Source organism: Salvelinus namaycush, chromosome 5 (assembly GCF_016432855.1).
Source record: "Salvelinus namaycush isolate Seneca chromosome 5, SaNama_1.0, whole genome shotgun sequence".
NCBI lineage: Eukaryota > Metazoa > Chordata > Actinopteri > Salmoniformes > Salmonidae > Salvelinus > Salvelinus namaycush.
The window spans coordinates 67,816,773-67,834,239 of record NC_052311.1 but is presented as its reverse complement, the minus strand read 5'-3'; the positions used below and the strand labels follow the sequence as shown (position 1 = coordinate 67,834,239).

The window sequence follows — 17,467 nt, the reverse complement described above, 5'->3', positions numbered from 1 at the left end:
ATGTGTGGGTGTAACGGCAGTCTACGTCGTCCTCCTCCTCAGACGAGGAGAGGCGAGAAGGATCAGAGGACCAATGTGCAGCGTGGTAATTAGACATAATGAATTTAATCAAACAAAACAAGACACTATACAAACTGACAAAACACACTAACCGTCACAGTCCCGTGTAGCACCAACACTGACACAGGAACAATCACCCACAAACAAACAGTGAGAACAGCCTACCTTAATATGGTTCTCAATCAGAGGAAACGTCAAACACCTGCCTCTAATTGAGAACCATATCAGGCAACACATTTAACCCAACATAGAAACAGACAAACTAGACACACAACATAGAATTCCCACCCAGCTCACGTCCTGACCAACACTAAACAAGCAAAACACATACGAACTCTGGTCAGGACGTTACAGTGGGTGAGTGTATGACAGACTGACCAATGGACTGACAGACGGACACAGCGGCGATTGTACGTCCATCTCCTCTGCCTCTAGCTCACTGTGACCTATATATAGCTCTCTAAATGAGAGACCATTGAGGAACGCACGAGGGAGACAAATGGAGAGAGAGAGAGAAAGGGAGGGAAGAAAAGAGGCGGATGGCTGGATGGTGTTGGTTGTGTAGCGCGGGTCTGTCACAGGAAGTGTTTTGGGGAGTGTAGTTACGGCAGGAGGGTCAGAGGTTCAGTAAAGGACTTTATTTCTGTTTCTCCTCTGACTTCCATCTCACTGCTCTTCATTCACAAACAGGGAGCTATGCGTACGGCCACGCTTATTCACCGTTATTCATAGCTCTTTTTATGTTGCAGTCTCTCTCTCCAGTCCCCTCCCTCCCTCACTATCTCTCTCTGTCTCTCTTCCCTCCCTCACTCTGCCTCCGTCTCTCCCTCTCTGCCTCCGTCTCTCCCTCCAGTCCCCTCCCTCCCTCACTATCTCTCTCTGTCTCTCTTCCCTCACTCACTCTGCCTCCGTCTCTCCCTCTCTGTCTCCGTCTCTCTCTCCAGTCCCCTCCCTCCCTCACTATCTCTCTCTGTCTCTCTTCCCTCCCTCACTCTGCCTCCGTCTCTCCCTCTCTCCCTCCAGTCCCCTCCCTCCCTCACTATTACATTTACATTTTACATTTAAGTCATTTAGCAGACGCTCTTATCCAGAGCGACTTACAAATTGGTGCATTCACCTTATGACATCCAGTGGAACAGCCACTTTACAATAGTGCATCTAAATCTTTTAAGGGGGGGGGGGGGGGGGGGTCAGAAGGATTACTTTATCCTATCCTAGGTATTCCTTAAAGAGGTGGGGTTTCAGGTGTCTCCGGAAGGTGGTGATTGACTCCGCTGTCCTGGCGTCGTGAGGGAGTTTGTTCCACCATTGGGGTGCCAGAGCGGCGAACAGTTTTGACTGGGCTGAGCGGGAACTGTACTTCCTCAGTGGTAAGGAGGCGAGCAGGCCAGAGGTGGATGAACGCAGTGCCCTTGTTTGGGTGTAGGGCCTGATCAGAGCCTGAAGGTACTGAGGTGCCGTTCCCCTCACAGCTCCGTAAGCAAGCACCATGGTCTTGTAGCGGATGCGAGCTTCAATTGGAAGCCAGTGGAGAGAGCGGAGGAGCGGGGTGACGTGAGAGAACTTGGGAAGGTTGAACACCAGACGGGCTGCGGCGTTCTGGATGAGTTGTAGGGGTTTAATGGCACAGGCAGGGAGCCCAGCCAACAGCGAGTTGCAGTAATCCAGACGGGAGATGACAAGTGCCTGGATTAGGACCTGCGCCGCTTCCTGTGTGAGGCAGGGTCGTACTCTGCGGATGTTGTAGAGCATGAACCTACAGGAACGGGCCACCGCCTTGATGTTATTTGAGAACGACAGGGTGTTGTCCAGGATCACGCCAAGGTTCTTAGCGCTCTGGGAGGAGGACACAATGGAGTTGTCAACCGTGATGGCGAGATCATGGAACGGGCAGTCCTTCCCCGGGAGGAAGAGCAGCTCCGTCTTGCCGAGGTTCAGCTTGAGGTGGTGATCCGTCATCCACACTGATATGTCTGCCAGACATGCAGAGATGCGATTCGCCACCTGGTCATCAGAAGGGGGAAAGGAGAAGATTAATTGTGTGTCGTCTGCATAGCAATGATAATGAGAGACCATGTGAGGTTATGACAGAGCCAAGTGACTTGGTGTATAGCGAGAATAGGAGAGGGCCTAGAACAGAGCCCTGGGGGACACCAGTGGTGAGAGCACGTGGTGAGGAGACAGATTCTCGCCACGCCACCTGGTAGGAGCGACCTGTCAGGTAGGACGCAATCCAGGCGTGGGCCGCGCCGGAGATGCCCAACTCGGAGAGGGTGGAGAGGAGGATCTGATGGTTCACAGTATCGAAGGCAGCCGATAGGTCTAGAAGGATGAGAGCAGAGGAGAGAGAGTTAGCTTTAGCAGTGCGGAGCGCCTCCGTGATACAGAGAAGAGCAGTCTCAGTTGAATGACTAGTCTTGAAACCTGACTGATTTGGATCAAGAAGGTCATTCTGAGAGAGATAGCAGGAGAGCTGGCCAAGGACGGCACGTTCAAGAGTTTTGGAGAGAAAAGAAAGAAGGGATACTGGTCTGTAGTTGTTGACATCGGAGGGATCGAGTGTAGGTTTTTTCAGAAGGGGTGCAACTCTCGCTCTCTTGAAGACGGAAGGGACGTAGCCAGCGGTCAGGGATGAGTTGATGAGCGAGGTGAGGTAAGGGAGAAGGTCTCCGGAAATGGTCTCTCTCTGTCTCTCTTCCCTCACTCACTCTGCCTCCGTCTCTCCCTCTCTGTCTCCGTCTCTCCCTCCAGTCCCCTCCCTCCCTCACTATCTCTCTCTGTCTCTCTTCCCTCCCTCACTCTGCCTCCGTCTCTCCCTCTCTGTCTCCGTCTCTCCCTCCAGTCCCCTCCCTCCCTCACTATCTCTCTCTGTCTCTCTTCCCTCACTCACTCTGCCTCCGTCTCTCCCTCTCTGTCTCCGTCTCTCCCTCCAGTCCCCTCCCTCCCTCACTATCTCTCTCTGTCTCTCTTCCCTCCCTCACTCTGCCTCCGTCTCTCCCTCTCTGTCTCCGTCTCTCCCTCCAGTCCCCTCCCTCCCTGACTATCTCTCTCTGTCTCTCTTCCCTCCCTCACTCTGCCTCCGTCTCTCCCTCTCTGTCTCCGTCTCTCCCTCTCTGTCTCTCTTCCCTCCATCTCTCTTCCCTCCCTCTCTCTGTCTCCCTCCCCCCTTCTTTCTCCTCCCAATAGAGATGGCCTTATCTCACTCACTAATCACCATGGCAACCTGGTAATCCCTTATCTAGCAGAACAATTCTGACACACTCAGTGACATATACACACACACAATAACACACAATAACACACAAACACATACGCAGTGTCACACACTGAAGTGAGGAAGCCAGCCATATCCTCCCATACACACACAGAACACACACAATAATCATATTAACATAAAATCTAATCAAATGTTATTTGCCACATGCCCCGAATACAAAAGGTATTTGTGAAATGCTTACTTACAAGCCCTTACCCAACAATGCAGTTTTAAGAAAAATAAGAGTTAAGAAAATATTTACTAAATAAACTAAAGTTAAAAAAATAAATGAATAACAATAAAAAAACAATAACGAGGCTATATACAGGGGTGCTCTTGATGGTGCAGCTGTTGAACTTTTTGAGGATCTGAGGACCCATGCCAAATCTTTTCAGTCTCCTGAGGGGGAATAGACTTTGTCGTGCCCTCTTCACTACTGTCTTGGTGTGTTTGGACCATGATAGTTTGTTGTTGATGTGGACACCAAGGAACTTGAAGCTCTCGACTTGCTCCAATACAGCCCCGTCGATGAGAATGGGGGTGCGCTCAGCCCTCCTTTTCCTGTAGTCCACAATCAGCTCCTTGGTCTTGATCACGTTGAGGGATAGGTTGTTGTCCTGGCACCACACGGCCAGGTCTCTGACCTCCTCCCTATGGGCTGTCTCTTTGTTGTCATTAATCAGATCTACCATTGTGTTGTCGGCAAACTTAATGATGGTATTGGAGTCATGCTTGGCCACGCAGTCGTGGGTGAACAATCAATCAAAGGTATTTATAAAGCCCTTTTTACATCAGCCGATGTCACAAAGTGCTATCCAGGATCCCAGCCTAAAACCCCAAACAGCAAGCTATGCAGATGTAGAAGCACAGTGGCTAGGAAAAACTCCCTAGAAAGGCGGGAACCTAGGAAGAAACCTAGAGAGGAACCAGGCTCTGAGGAGTGGCCAGTCCTCTTCTGGCTGTGCAAGGGTGGAGATTATAACAGTACATGGCCAAGATGTTCAAACGTTCATAGATAACCAGCAGGGTCAAATAATAATCACAGTGGTTGTAGAGGGTGCAACAAGTCAGCATCTCAGGAGTAAATGGCAGTTTGCTTTTCATAGCTGATCATTCAGAGTTAGAGACAGCAGGTGTGGTAGAGAGAGAGAGAGTCGAAAAACAGAAGGTAGCACATTCGGTGAACAGGTCAGGGTTCCATAGCTGCAGGCAGAACAGTTTAAACTGGAGCAGCAGCACGAACAGGTGGACTGGGGACAGCAAGGAGTCATCAGGCCAGGTAGTCCTGAGGCATGGTCCCAGGGCGGGAGAGAGAGAAATTAGAGGGAGCATACTTAAATTCACACAGGACACCGAATAAGACAGGAGAAACACTCCCGATATAACAGACTGACCCTAGCCCCCCGACACATAAACTACTGCTGCATAAATAACGGAGGCTGAGACAGGAGGGGTCGGGAGACACTGTGGCCCCGTCCGACAATACCCCCAGACAGGGCCAACCAGGCAGGATATAACCCCACCCACTTTGCCAAAGCACAGCCCCCACACCACTAGAGGGATATCTTCAAACCACCAACTTACTACCCTGAGATAAGGCTGAGTATAGCCCACAAAGATCTCCCCACGGCACGAACCCAAGGGGGGCGCCAACCCGGACAGGAAGATCACGTAAGTGAGTAAACCCACTCAAGTGACGCACCCCTCCTAGGGACGGCATGGAAGAGCACCAGTAAGCCGGTGACTCAGCCCCTGTAATAGGGTTAGAGGCAGAGAATTCCAGTGGAGAAAGGGGAATCAGCCAGGCAGAGACAGCAAGGGCGGTTCATTGCTCCAGTGCCTTTCCGTTCACCTTCACACCCCTGGGCCAGACTAGACTCAATCATAGGACCTAGTGAAGAGATGAGTCTTCAATAAAGAGACCAAGTCTGCGTCTCTCACATGGGTAGGCAGACCATTCAATAAAAATGAGCTCTATAGGAGAAAGTCCTGCCTCCAGCTGTTCGCTTAGAAATTCTACGGACAATAAGGAGGCCTGCGTTTTGTGACCGTAGCGTACGTGTAGGTATGTACGGCAGGACCAAATCGGAGAGATAGGTAGGAACAAGCCCATGTAATGCTTTGTAAAATAGCAGTAAAATCTTGAAATCAGCCCTAGCCTTAAAAGGAAGCTAGTGTAGAGAGGCTAGCACTTGAGCAATATGATCACATTTTTTGGTTCTAGTCAAGATTCTAGCAGCCATGTTTAGCATTAACTGAAGTTTATTTAGTGCTTTATCAGGGTAGCCGGAATGTAGAGCATTGCAGTAGTCTAATCTAGAAGTGACACAAGCATGGATGAACTTTTCTGCATCATTTTTGGATGAAAAGTTTCTGATTTTTACAATGTTACGTAGATGGAAAAAAAAGCTGTCCTTGAAATAGTCTTGATATGTTCATCAAAATAGAGATCAGGGTCCAGAATAACGCCGAGGTCCTTCATAGTATAAGGGCACAAGGCGAGACCCAGATGCAGACACGGGAGGCAAATTATTGAGTCTTTGATATTTATTATATCCAAAAGGGGTAGGCAAGAGAATGGTCGTGGACAGGCAAAATGTCCAAACCAGTTCAGACTCCAGGGGGTACAGTTTGGCAGGCAGGCTCAAGCTCAGAGCAGGCAGCATGATCAGGCAGACGGGTACAGAGTCCAGAAAACAGGCAATGGTCAAAACCGGGAGGACTAGTAAAAGAGAATAGAAAATGCAGGCGCACGGGAAAAACACGCTGGTTGACTTGGAACATACAAGACGAACTGGCACAGAGAGACAGGAAACACAGGGATAAATACACCAGGGATACCAAGTGACACGTGGAGGGGTTGGAGACAATAATAAGGACAGGTGAAACTGATCAGGGTGTGACACACAGTTTTATTTGAGACGACTATACAACCATCAAGATTAATTGTCAGATCCAACAGAAGATCTCTTTGTTTCTTGGGACCTAGAACTAGCATCTCTGTTTTGTTCCTTATGTTCCTTATGTCTGAAACACAGGCTTCCAGGGAGGGCAATTTTGGGGCTTCACCATGTTTCATCGATGTTGTACAGCTGTGTATCGTCTGCATAGCAGTGAAAGTTAACATTATGTTTCCGAATGACATCACCAAGAGGTATAATATATAGTGAAAACAATAGTGGTCCAGGAGGGGACTAAGCACGCACCCCTGAGAGGCCCCTGTGTTGAGGATCAGCGTGGCAGATGTGTTGTTGCCTACCCTCACCACCTGGGGTCAGCCCTTCAGGAAGTCCAGGATCCAGTTGCAGAGGGAGGTGTTTAGTCCCAGGGTCCTTAGCTTAGTGATGAGCTTTGAGGGCACTATGGTGTTGAACTCTGAGCTGTGAGCACGTCCTGGTAATCCGTCTGGCCCTGCGGCCTTGTGAATGTGGACCTGTTAAAGGTCTTACTCACATCAGCTAAAGAGATCGTGATCACACTGTTGTACGGAACAGCTGGTGCTCTCATGCATGCTTCAGTGTTGCTTGCCTCGAAGCACGCATAGAAGTCCTTTAGCTCGTCTGGTAGCCACGTGTGATGAAGCCTATTATTTTCAAAAAGAGATTGTTTGTGGCTTTTTAAAAATGAGAGTGGTTTTGTGTGTACTCAACTTATGTGTGCATGGTGTAAACGTGAGGTGTGCCTGTACATTTGTAAGTGTGTGTTTCTCTCTCTCTCTCTCTCTCTCTCTCTCTCTCTCTCTCTCTCTCTCTCTCTGTGTATGTTCCTGTGTAGTGTCTAACTCTAATTGATTTACTACCCAGGTCAATGGCTCTGCGGTTAAAGAGGAGCTCAGCTCACACATCCTGTAGTTAGCTTCTCACTCTCATCACCCAAGTCATATGTGTTTCTGTTCTGATCTGTGTGTGCGCGCACGTCTGTGTGCTTGTGTGTGTGTGTGTGTGTCTGTGTCTGTGTATGTGTGTGCGTGTGTGTGTATGTGTGTGCGTACGTGTGTGTGTGTCTGTGTGTGTGTGTGTGTGTGTGTGTGCACGTGTGTGTGCACATGTGTGCATGTGTGTGTGTGTTTGTGTGTGTGTCTGTGTCATAATTATTAAATTACCTTTATCTAAAAAACAGAAGAAACTAAATGCACATTCACTTTATTCCAGTCAACATTACAGTATTTCATGCATTGTACAACAAGTCTGGGTTATTACAGTAACAAGCCTGGGTTATTACAGTAAAGATCCTGGGTAATTGCAGTAACAAGCCTGGGTTATTACAGTAACAAGCCTGGGTTATTACAATAACAAGCCTGGGCTATTACATTAACAAGCCTGGGATATTACAATTCCAAGCTTTGGTGCCTTGGCTATTACAGTAACAAGCCTGGGATACTACAGTAACAAGCCTGGGCTATTACAGTAACAAGCCTTGGATATTACAGTAACAAGCCTGGGTCATTGCAGAAACCATCACATCAAAACAGATCATTCTGCTGTCTAACAGGCACCATACTGTATGTGTCTGATGATAATACAGACAGCTATCAAATCAATGAGGCCTAATATTACCCAGAGCACACGACACATACAGGTACTTAGGCTAACTAGCTGAACATTTGGCATTTGTAATTCATCAGGCTCCCCATTAGACGCTGCCAAAGCATCAGCCACTCTTTCTGGGGTCCACATGAAACATGACATAATATATAGTATAGAACATTATTCCCACCTGAAACATTCTCTGTGCTATGTAGTGTGAGGGTTTGACCACTAGGTTGTGCATTGGAGAAACTCAAGATGATACTGTACCTCTCAGGCTGTTTGGGTGAGACCTGTTACTCCTTTGCAGTGGTGTGTGTGTGTGTGTGTTCAGTGTGGCCTGGGGACAGGGTGTTGCAAGGTCATGTGTTCAGCTCCAGTGAAGGGCAGTCTGTGTGTACAGTAGTGATGCACCACCTCTGGTATACTGTTGAACACACAGCTACTCTGGTCCAGGGTATAACCCAGACCCTTACTGCCCTTAGTCTGGGCCACGATGATATGGACACAACACTGACTGGTCCTGAGAGAGAGAGAGAGAGAGAGAGAGAGAGAGAGAGAGAGAGAGAGAGAGAGAGAGAGAGAGAGAGAGAGAGAGAGAGAGAGAGAGAGAGAGAGAGAGAGAGAGAGAGAGAGAGAGAGAGAGAGAGAGAGAGAGAGAGAGAGAGAGAGAGAGAGAGAGAGAGAGAGAGAGAGAGAATGAGAGAGAGAGAGAGAGAGAGAGAGAGAGAGAGAGAGAGAGAGAGAGAGAGAGAGACCATAATACTTCAGTAACAGGGGGGATGCGGAGCTATAGCTACATAACTAGAGGATACAGTCTGGATCTCTGTACTGTAGCAAAGGGTTAGGGGCTTAGTTATTCCAACACATGCTGCTCGCCCTCCATGTCTGTGGTGTGTAAAGTGGTTAATGATGAGTGCTCACTGAAGAGTGAGAAGTGTAACACACAGAAACACACTAACTTGAGCGCGATGGAGTATTTGCTGGTCCCTGATTCACTGTCTCTAACCAGGAAGCTGGCATCCCTGCAGCGCTGGAGCTGAGCCTCTGCCTGCTGGCGACTCACACTGCCATGGTACCAGCTAGAGGAGGGGGAGGAGGGAGAAGAGAGGGATGAGGGGAAAGAGAGGGAGAAACAAACATACATACCATGTTTAGAGCTTCTGAGCAGTAGAATGGATGGGGATGAATGTCATATTGAAGGTTAGGGGGAGGAATATGGGGAGGGTTGGGAAGTTGTAGGAGGGTAGGAGGGAGAGATAGAGAACGCTTGCTTAGCAAATACCACTTCCTTCACACCGAGGCTCGAACCCAGGACCTTTGCCTTGCTAGCACACATGACCGCTCTCCTGAAGAATCTTACCAGTCAGCGACCACCGAAAAGTAAAGTATTCGCTGGCGCAAGTATGGACACTTCAGGCTGAGGAGTAAGTACAGGCTACAGCATTATGCTAAGACGATATACAATATACAGGGCCTTCAAAAGGTATTCACACCCTTTGACTTTTTCCACATTTAGTTGTGTTACAGCCTGAATTTAAAATGTATAAAATGTATATTTTGTGTCACTGGCCTACCCACAATACCCCATAATAAATTAATAAAAAATTAAAAGCTGAAATGTCTTGAGTCAATAAGTATTCCATTTTTTTTTAATGGCAACCCTAAATAAATTCAGGAGTAAAATCTGCTTAACAAGTCACATAATAAGTTGCATGGACTCACTCTGTGTGCATTAGGCATTAGCGAGGGCGGGCACTGATGTTGGGCAATTAGGCCTGGCTTGCAGTTGCCGTTCTAATTCATCCCAAAGGTGTTAGATGGGGTTGAGGTCAGGGCTCTGTGCAGGCCAGTCAAGTTCTTCCACACGGATCTCGACAAACCATTTCTGTATGGACTTCGCTTTGTGCACAGGGGCATTGTCATGCTGAAACAGGAAAGGGCCTTCCCCAAACTGTTGCCACAAAGTTGGCACAGAATCGTCTAGAATGTCATTGTATGCTGTAGTGTTAAGATTTCCTTTCACTGGAACTAAGGGGCCTAACCCGAACCATGAAAAACAGCCCCAGAACATTATTCCTCTAACACCAAACTTTACAGTTGGCACTATGCATTCGGGCAGGTGGCGTTCTCCTGGCATCCGCCAAACCAAGATTAGTCCGTTGGACTGACAGATGGTGAAGCGTGATTCATCACTACAGAGAACACGTTTCCACTGCTCCAGAGTCCACAAACCGTTCTTGTGCTGATGTTGCTTCCACAGGCAGTTTGGAACTCAGTAGTGAGTGTTGCAACCGAGGACAGACGATTTTTAGGCGTTACGCGCTACAGCACTTCAGCTTGCATGGCCTACCACTTCACGGCTGAGCCGTTGTTGCTCCTAGACGTTTCCACTTCACAATAACAGCACTTACAGTTGACCGGGGCAGCTCTAGCAGGGTAGAAATTTGACAAACTGACTTGTTGGAAAGGTGGCATCCTATGACTAGCCGGTTACCACCTGGTTACTCAACCCTGCACCTTAGAGGCTGCTGCCCTATGTACATACTGTAGACATGGAATCACTGGTCACTTTAATAATGGAACACTGGTCACTTTAATAATGGAACACTGGTCACTTTAATAATGTTGACATACTGCTTTACTCATCACTTATGTATATACTGTATTCTATTGTATTTTAGTCAATGCCACTCCGACATTGCTCGTCCTAATATTTATATATTTATTAATTCCATTCTTTACTTTTAGATTTGTGTGTGTTGTGAAGTGTTAGATGCTACTGCACTATTGGAGCTAGGAACACAGCATTTCACTGCACCTGCAATAACATCTGCTAAATATGTGTATGTGACCAATAACATCTGCTAAATATGTGTATGTGACCAATAAGATTTGATTTGATGACAGTGCCACGTTGAAAGTAACTGAGTAAGACATTCTACTGCCAATGTTTGTCTATATGGAGATTGCATGGCTTTGTGCTCAAATGTATACAGCTGTCAGCAACAGGTGTGGCTGAAATAGCCGAATCCACTAATTTGAATGGGTGTCCACATACTGCTGTATATATAGTGTATCTCAATCCCCCCCATCCAGCCTCTCCCTTATCCCTCTCTCTTCCCTTACCTCTGTTTCTCCAGGGGCAGGGTGGGGTCCACTTTGGCTGTCTCTGCGTTGGGTGTGGAGGTGGTGGAGGGAGGAGAAGAGGATGGGGCATGTTTGGGAGTGGGAGAAGAGTGAGAGGTGGGAGAGGGGGGAGAGGAATGAGAGAGAGGTGAGGGAGGAGAGAGTTTGAGAATGGGGGAAGTAGGGGAGGAGGGAGAGGGGACGAGGATTTTCTTGTTCCAGGTCTTCTGTCTGAGGGTCTGCTGATGACTGAGAGTCTGCTGTCTGATGGGTGGAGGAGCTTCCTCTTTAGGGGGAAAACTGCTCATTCCCTTCTTAAACTGGGCTGGAGAGAGAGAGAGAGAGAGAGAGAGAGAGAGAGAGAGAGAGAGAGAGAGAGAGAGAGAGAGAGAGAGAGAGAGAGAGAGAGAGAGAGAGAGAGAGAGAGAGAGAGAGAGAGAGAGAGAGAGAGAGAGAGAGAGAGAGAGAGAGAGAGAGAGAGAGAGAGAGAGAGAGAGATGGTAGTGGTGCATTACACCATACATTACATTCGACTATTGACTGTTACCATTTTATTGTTACTATTTTTATATTTAATTTTGTATTATTATTTACTGCCATTCTATATTATTGTTTGTCATTGTTTTAATTGTATTACAATGTATATTGTATACATTGTTGCTTTGGCAATATTGACACAATGTTTTTCATGCCAATAAAGCAGCTTGAATTTGAATTTGAATTTGAGAGAGAACTGTGTATGTTTGTGTATCATTGTTGTATCCAATATGTTCCCTCTCCTTCCCTCCCTCTACCTCCCTCCTTCCCTCCCTTTACCTCCCTCCCTCTGGAAAACATATATCTATCTACCTGTCAGTGCTCTGACGATGTCCTCCTTCCTCCACTCCCAGGGTAGTTCATACTCTCCAGGGGGGCGAGGGTCTGACTCCGGCCGTGTCACAGGGATCCACACCCCTCCTGCCTCCCCATCCGTCTCAAGCAGCCCCTCGTAGGGAGTGTCGTAGATGTGGGGGGGTGCGGGCTTGCCCCCTTCTCCATCTCCCTTGGGAAGCAGCACACACACCTTCAGCAGGTCCTTGGAGCCCCGCCTACGAATACCTACAAAGTCATAAGAACAATAACATGGTCATTATTTGGTAGGCCTGTTTGGCCCATGTGGATATCAAACCCCCAACTCTGCCATTGCAACATTACTGCTAATGTGACATGATTGTGATCCATTGTTCAGTTGTAGACTGTTAGAAAAAACTATGCCATCTAGAACCTAAAAGGGTTATTCGGCTGTCCCCATAGGAAAACCCTTAGAAGAACCCTTTTTGGTTCCAGGTAGAACCTTTTACACAGAGGGTTCTACATGGAACCCAAAATAGTACTGCCTGGATCAAGAAGGGTTCTACCTGGAACCAATGGGGACAGCCTATGGGGACAGCCAAAGAAACCTTTTGGAACCCCTATTTCTAAGAGTATAACACAAAGCTTCGTAGTTTGTGATGTGGTCAGACATGTCTGTGGAGGCCGACAGGTAGCCTGTGTGTCTGGGCTATTGTGTGACTAAACAATGGAGCTACGGGAAGAAAGGTCAACACAGCGCCTGATTGGATGACAGAACGGACCTCTTCCTGAATTCTGGGAAGTGATTGGGTGAGACCAGGAGGAGGGGGATGGGAGGTGGGGGTCTTTTGGTTCTTTTCACACAAAAGTAAAGTAAAATGGAAGGGGTGGGGGGAAGAAACTGGAGGTAACTTCCTTTCCAGAGAATGGAAACAGAGGCAGGAGACAGGAAATCCAAGAGGAAGCTGCACCCATTGTCGCAGCACAACACCATTCCCATAGCAACCGCCAGTAGGGAGGAAGTCAGGGGAGAGAGAGCGGAGGGTCTCGTTCTAGTCCGATCCTTTAAAAACCTTTTTACAGCAGCAGTCTACAACCTTGATTCTGGAGAGCTGCAGGGAGTGCAGGCTTTTGTTCCAGCCCAGCACTAACTCCAGCCCTGATCCCACTAATCAAGGTCTCGGTGATTAGTTGATTAACTGAGCCAGTGTGTATCAGCGCTGTGCTGGAACAAAAGCCTGGACTCCCTGTAGCTCTCCAGGACAAGATCTGACCCCTGACCTTACTGACCTGTGATGATAACCTGGGCGTCATAGGGCTCCATGTATCCATCGTTCTCTCCCTCCCTCTCCGCCTCCCTCTGCTCCCTCGTTTTCTCTGCGTCAAACGGGTCAGCATAGTCCTCCAAAATAATCAGCTACACAGCGGGAGAGAAGTTGTTAAATACTCTACCTAACCTTCACAGTACTATACTGTAGGCCTTCTGCCAGAGTAACTGCAATAACCTATGTAATTAACCTGTAACAGTCTAGTTGGTATGGAAATGTCCCCTTGTCGATCTGGGAGTTTCTTGGGGAATCTCCCCTGCTCTGTGCTCTGTGTGTGTCTTCCCTCCCATGGCTCTGTGTGTTCAGTGTTTACGTGTCTGTCTGACTGCCTGTATGATCTTCATCAAAGCGGAGCCACAGTGATCTGAGCTACCAGTGGGAGAGCTACAGTCACAACAGTGTTAGGTGATGCCTCAGACATAGCCTTCACTGGGGGAAGAAATATAGGAGGAGAAAGAGGTATCGTGTGTGTGTGTGTGTGTGTGTGTGTGTGTGTGTGTGTGTGTGTGTGTGTGTGTGTGTGTGTGTGTGTGTGTGTGTGTGTGTGTGTGTGTGTGTGTGTGTGTGTGTGTGTGTGTGTGTGTGTTTGCGTGTGTCTGTCTGTGTGTGTGTGTCTGTGTGTATGTATGTGACAGCAGTTAGGGGAAAAGGAGGGGAAGGGACACAGGAAGACAGGAAGACAGACTGGGGAATGAGGTTAGGTCTCATTGTGTGTTTTTTGTACAGTGGCATGAATGCAGCGGGTTATAAAAGCACAGTGCATTGTGTGGTGAGGAAAGAGAGACAGGAGGGGGAGGGAGAAGTAGAGACAAAGGCTGAGGTGGGAGAGAGAGACTGATCACAACTCTCCGAGCTACAGTTCTTTCTTTATATCAGTGCATACATATATGTATGGAAGCTCGTTTCCGCCACCTAATTTAAAAAAAATCTGACTATGAGATAGTAAGTAATAATATTGCGATACTAAGTCAGAATTCTGAGATAGTAAGTCATTATTAGGAGATACTAAGTCAGAATTCTGAGATAGTAAGTCATTATTAGGAGATACTAAGTCAGAATTCTGAGATAGTAAGTCATTATTAGGAGATACTAAGTCAGAATTCTGAGATAGTAAGTCATTATTAGGAGATACTAAGTCAGAATTCTGAGATAGTAAGTCATTATTAGGAGATACTAAGTCAGAATTCTGAGATAGTAAGTCATTATTAGGAGATACGTTTAGGCGATCTGTATTACGTGAATCACAGATTTTGTGTGTGTGTGTGTGTGTGTGTGTATGTGTGTGTGTGTGTGTGTGTGTGTGTGTGTGTGTGTGAGAGAGAGAGAGAGAGAGAGAGAGAGAGAGAGAGAGAGAGAGAGAGAGAGAGAGAGAGAGAGAGAGAGAGTTTGTGGTGATATCGTTCCAAATTAATGGACTGAAGAGTTTTGTTGTTGTGAGTTGGTGCCTGTTTAATTCAATTAATTAATTACTAATATATAGCCATTGATTCTTGAAGAATGTAACTTAGAAATTCCTCATGAGCAATGGTCTTACCCCATCAGAACCAAAAATATAAACTTGTGTTTCTCCATTGTTTGTAAACAACGTAATTGTAAACAAACACTGTATAGGTTCAAAACACGGATGGTCAGTTCTTGCATCCATACAGATGTAGGATCTTAATTTGGTAAATTTTGTTGCTTTGAATTTTCCTGCACAGCAGGAATGGCAAACTTGTAGTCTATTTGAGGATTAAAAAGGCTTCTAAAGTTTGTAATTTCCACTTTAAAATATCAGACTTGATTTGCCATAATGAAAAATGTATCAACCCCTACAAAAAATGGCCATGAATTATAATCCACATAATAATTCACATTTCCTGTTGCTGCAGGATTCTATTCCTGCTGTAGCAAACAGGATCAAATGAAGATCCTACATCTGTGTGTGAGAGTCCTTGCGTCTATGTATTTAAGAGTGGTTACATTTCACATGCCCCATTCCTCAGCTGTTTACCAATTATTAAGTGGCGGGGAGTACCTTTGTTAATGTTTGAATCACAGATTTCCCTTTTAAAAGGGGTCGTGACCTGCAGGACTATTCAATGTCCATGATCCAGAATTATTATCTCATAATTATAACTTACATATCTCATAATAATGAACGACTACCTCATAATTATGACTTAGTATCTCATTATTCGGATTTACTATCTCATAATTATGACTTACGTTACGTATGTAAGGGATAATCAACGTGGGGCTATGCGTTGTATGGAAAATAATGAACAACGTGGAAGGTGTGTTCCACGACGCACTAGCGTTCCACGACGGAGTTACATTATTTTCCAGAGAACATATAGAGCCCCGAGTTGATTATCCCTTTCATACCATGGCTATAATTTAACACATTTACTGCTAGAAATGTGTTCAACATCCACTGAAGTAGCTAGCAAGTTTACTAAATAGATACCATTCCCATCATAGCCATTATGAAAATCTAAATAAACAATGTCAATCATGTTTTCAATTCGACTTTTGCTTTCAAAAGCAGCTCAAACATAGTCCAACATGAGTTATACCATGTCAAATACATGTTTCTGATTGGCTTGAAGGGCATTCTAGGGCGTGCATTATTTCCTTTTATAAACCTGTTGGTTCGAGTCCTGAATGCTGAATGCTGATTGGCTGAAAGCCGTAGTATATCAGACCATACTACAGTTCACCATGGTATATTGGCCATACACCACATGCTATTACGTAATTATGACTTACTATCTCATAACTTGGGTGGCGGGAACGAGCTTCCATATGCTTCCATACATATATGACAATAAACAACAGGATCAAATGTGAATTACAGTAAGCCTAATAACACTGTAGGGCTAATTATAGCATTATAGCATATATTGTTACTACTAAATGCCTTTTTCATTTTTGTTTGTTCAATCTAAGACTTTGTTGACAAAGATGTCAGTACCAATTCTGCGCCACTCACCATCGTTGTTTTGATGTCCACCTTCCCCCTCTCGTTTTCGGATCCCACCTGTTCACCTGTACCGCTATGTTTGGGACCCTTGTCCTGTTTGTCCACCTTGATCATCCTGCTGATGCACGCATGCGCCAAACTGGATGTCCTGGTGGGCCGATGCTCCTCAGATGCCCCCACCTCGAGCTTGGAATTCTTCCTACTCTTCCCAGGGATGAGACTGTCCCAGATCCCGCCAGTACCCGAGCCGTTCCGACCCAGTTCGATGGCCGAGTTTTTCCGGTTTCTTCCGGTCAGTATAGAGCCCATCCCTCCAGCACTTTCCTTGACCCGGTTCCCCTTCAGACTGGTCCCCGGTGTTAACCCGTGTCTGGTTCGTGGTTGAGGGCCGGACTCCGAGGCAGAGCGGACCCGTTCGGTCCCGTTCTTCAGATTGATGGCGGAACTAAACCACTTTGCCATTGCTGGTTACGATCAGTGGCAGTTTTTTGGTTTCTAGCTTTGGCTCCAAACTTATCCTAATATAACACACTCACTTAGGCCTACTTAGTCTTAATGTTTATAAATCATCCGCAATCGAGACACAGAGAATAGTTGGTTAGCCTACATAAAACTTTCCAAGCACATTCATCCACGACCACATAGGCCCACGTTTACGCGCCGCGCGCCTGATATCTTATCCGAATGAGCCCCTTTGTGATGTTAATTTATTTTAAAAAATTATTAATAATGATTTCTACCCCATAAATTCAGTAGTAAATGTTCTCATATAATTTTAACTGTACCCCATTTGTCGCTTGACCCACTTCTCTTTGTCGTTCCACAGTGCGTAAAGTTACCTCTCCTTTCATCAACTTGTAACGCTGTAATATATATTTCTAACAGTCGCTATCGCTTTATCTCGAAGCTATCCCCGCAGTTTGAAGAGTAGTCTTTGGAGAGCGTAGAATCGGAAGAACTGGAAGTTTTTCTTCGCACTCACTAATGATGATCCCATTCCCGGAGCGACTGATGTATGGAGCGGGCTGTCAAAGCTGAGTGCTGGAGAGAGAAGTGCGTGTGTGAGGGAAAGAGTTTGGTGGAGTTGGGAAGTGGGTGTGGTGGTGGACTAGCCTACAACACAATGGTCAAAGAACGCCTATAGTAGGTTATTATTCACTAACAGGGAGGAGACGGCAGTTTTGGCAACGCATTTCTCAATTGATGATAAAAAAAAAAAGTTGTCATCACAGCCGTATTACAACATAGTCAATATTTATTAATCAACATAGTCAATATTAACCTACATTGTTTGAAATTGGTGTGTGCAACACAATAGGCTGCAATTAAAATGTCATCCAAAAATATGAACACTGCTTGAATTCACAGGTTT

General features: G+C 46.4%; 1 protein-coding gene across 1 annotated transcript; it reads right to left on the bottom strand.

Annotated features, from left to right (window-relative positions):
* Nucleotides 1–7,442: 7,442 nt before the first annotated feature.
* Nucleotides 7,443–17,185, bottom strand: LOC120048812 (SH2 domain-containing adapter protein E-like). The gene is made up of 6 exons (XM_038995052.1): nt 16,105–17,185; nt 13,093–13,219; nt 11,821–12,069; nt 10,972–11,296; nt 8,805–8,924; nt 7,443–8,365 (listed from the first exon to the last, which is right to left on the bottom strand). Exons 1-6 carry the CDS (start codon nt 16,555–16,557, stop codon nt 8,173–8,175), a joined length of 1,467 nt encoding a protein of 488 aa, XP_038850980.1. The 5' UTR covers nt 16,558–17,185; the 3' UTR covers nt 7,443–8,172.
* Nucleotides 17,186–17,467: the final 282 nt, after the last annotated feature.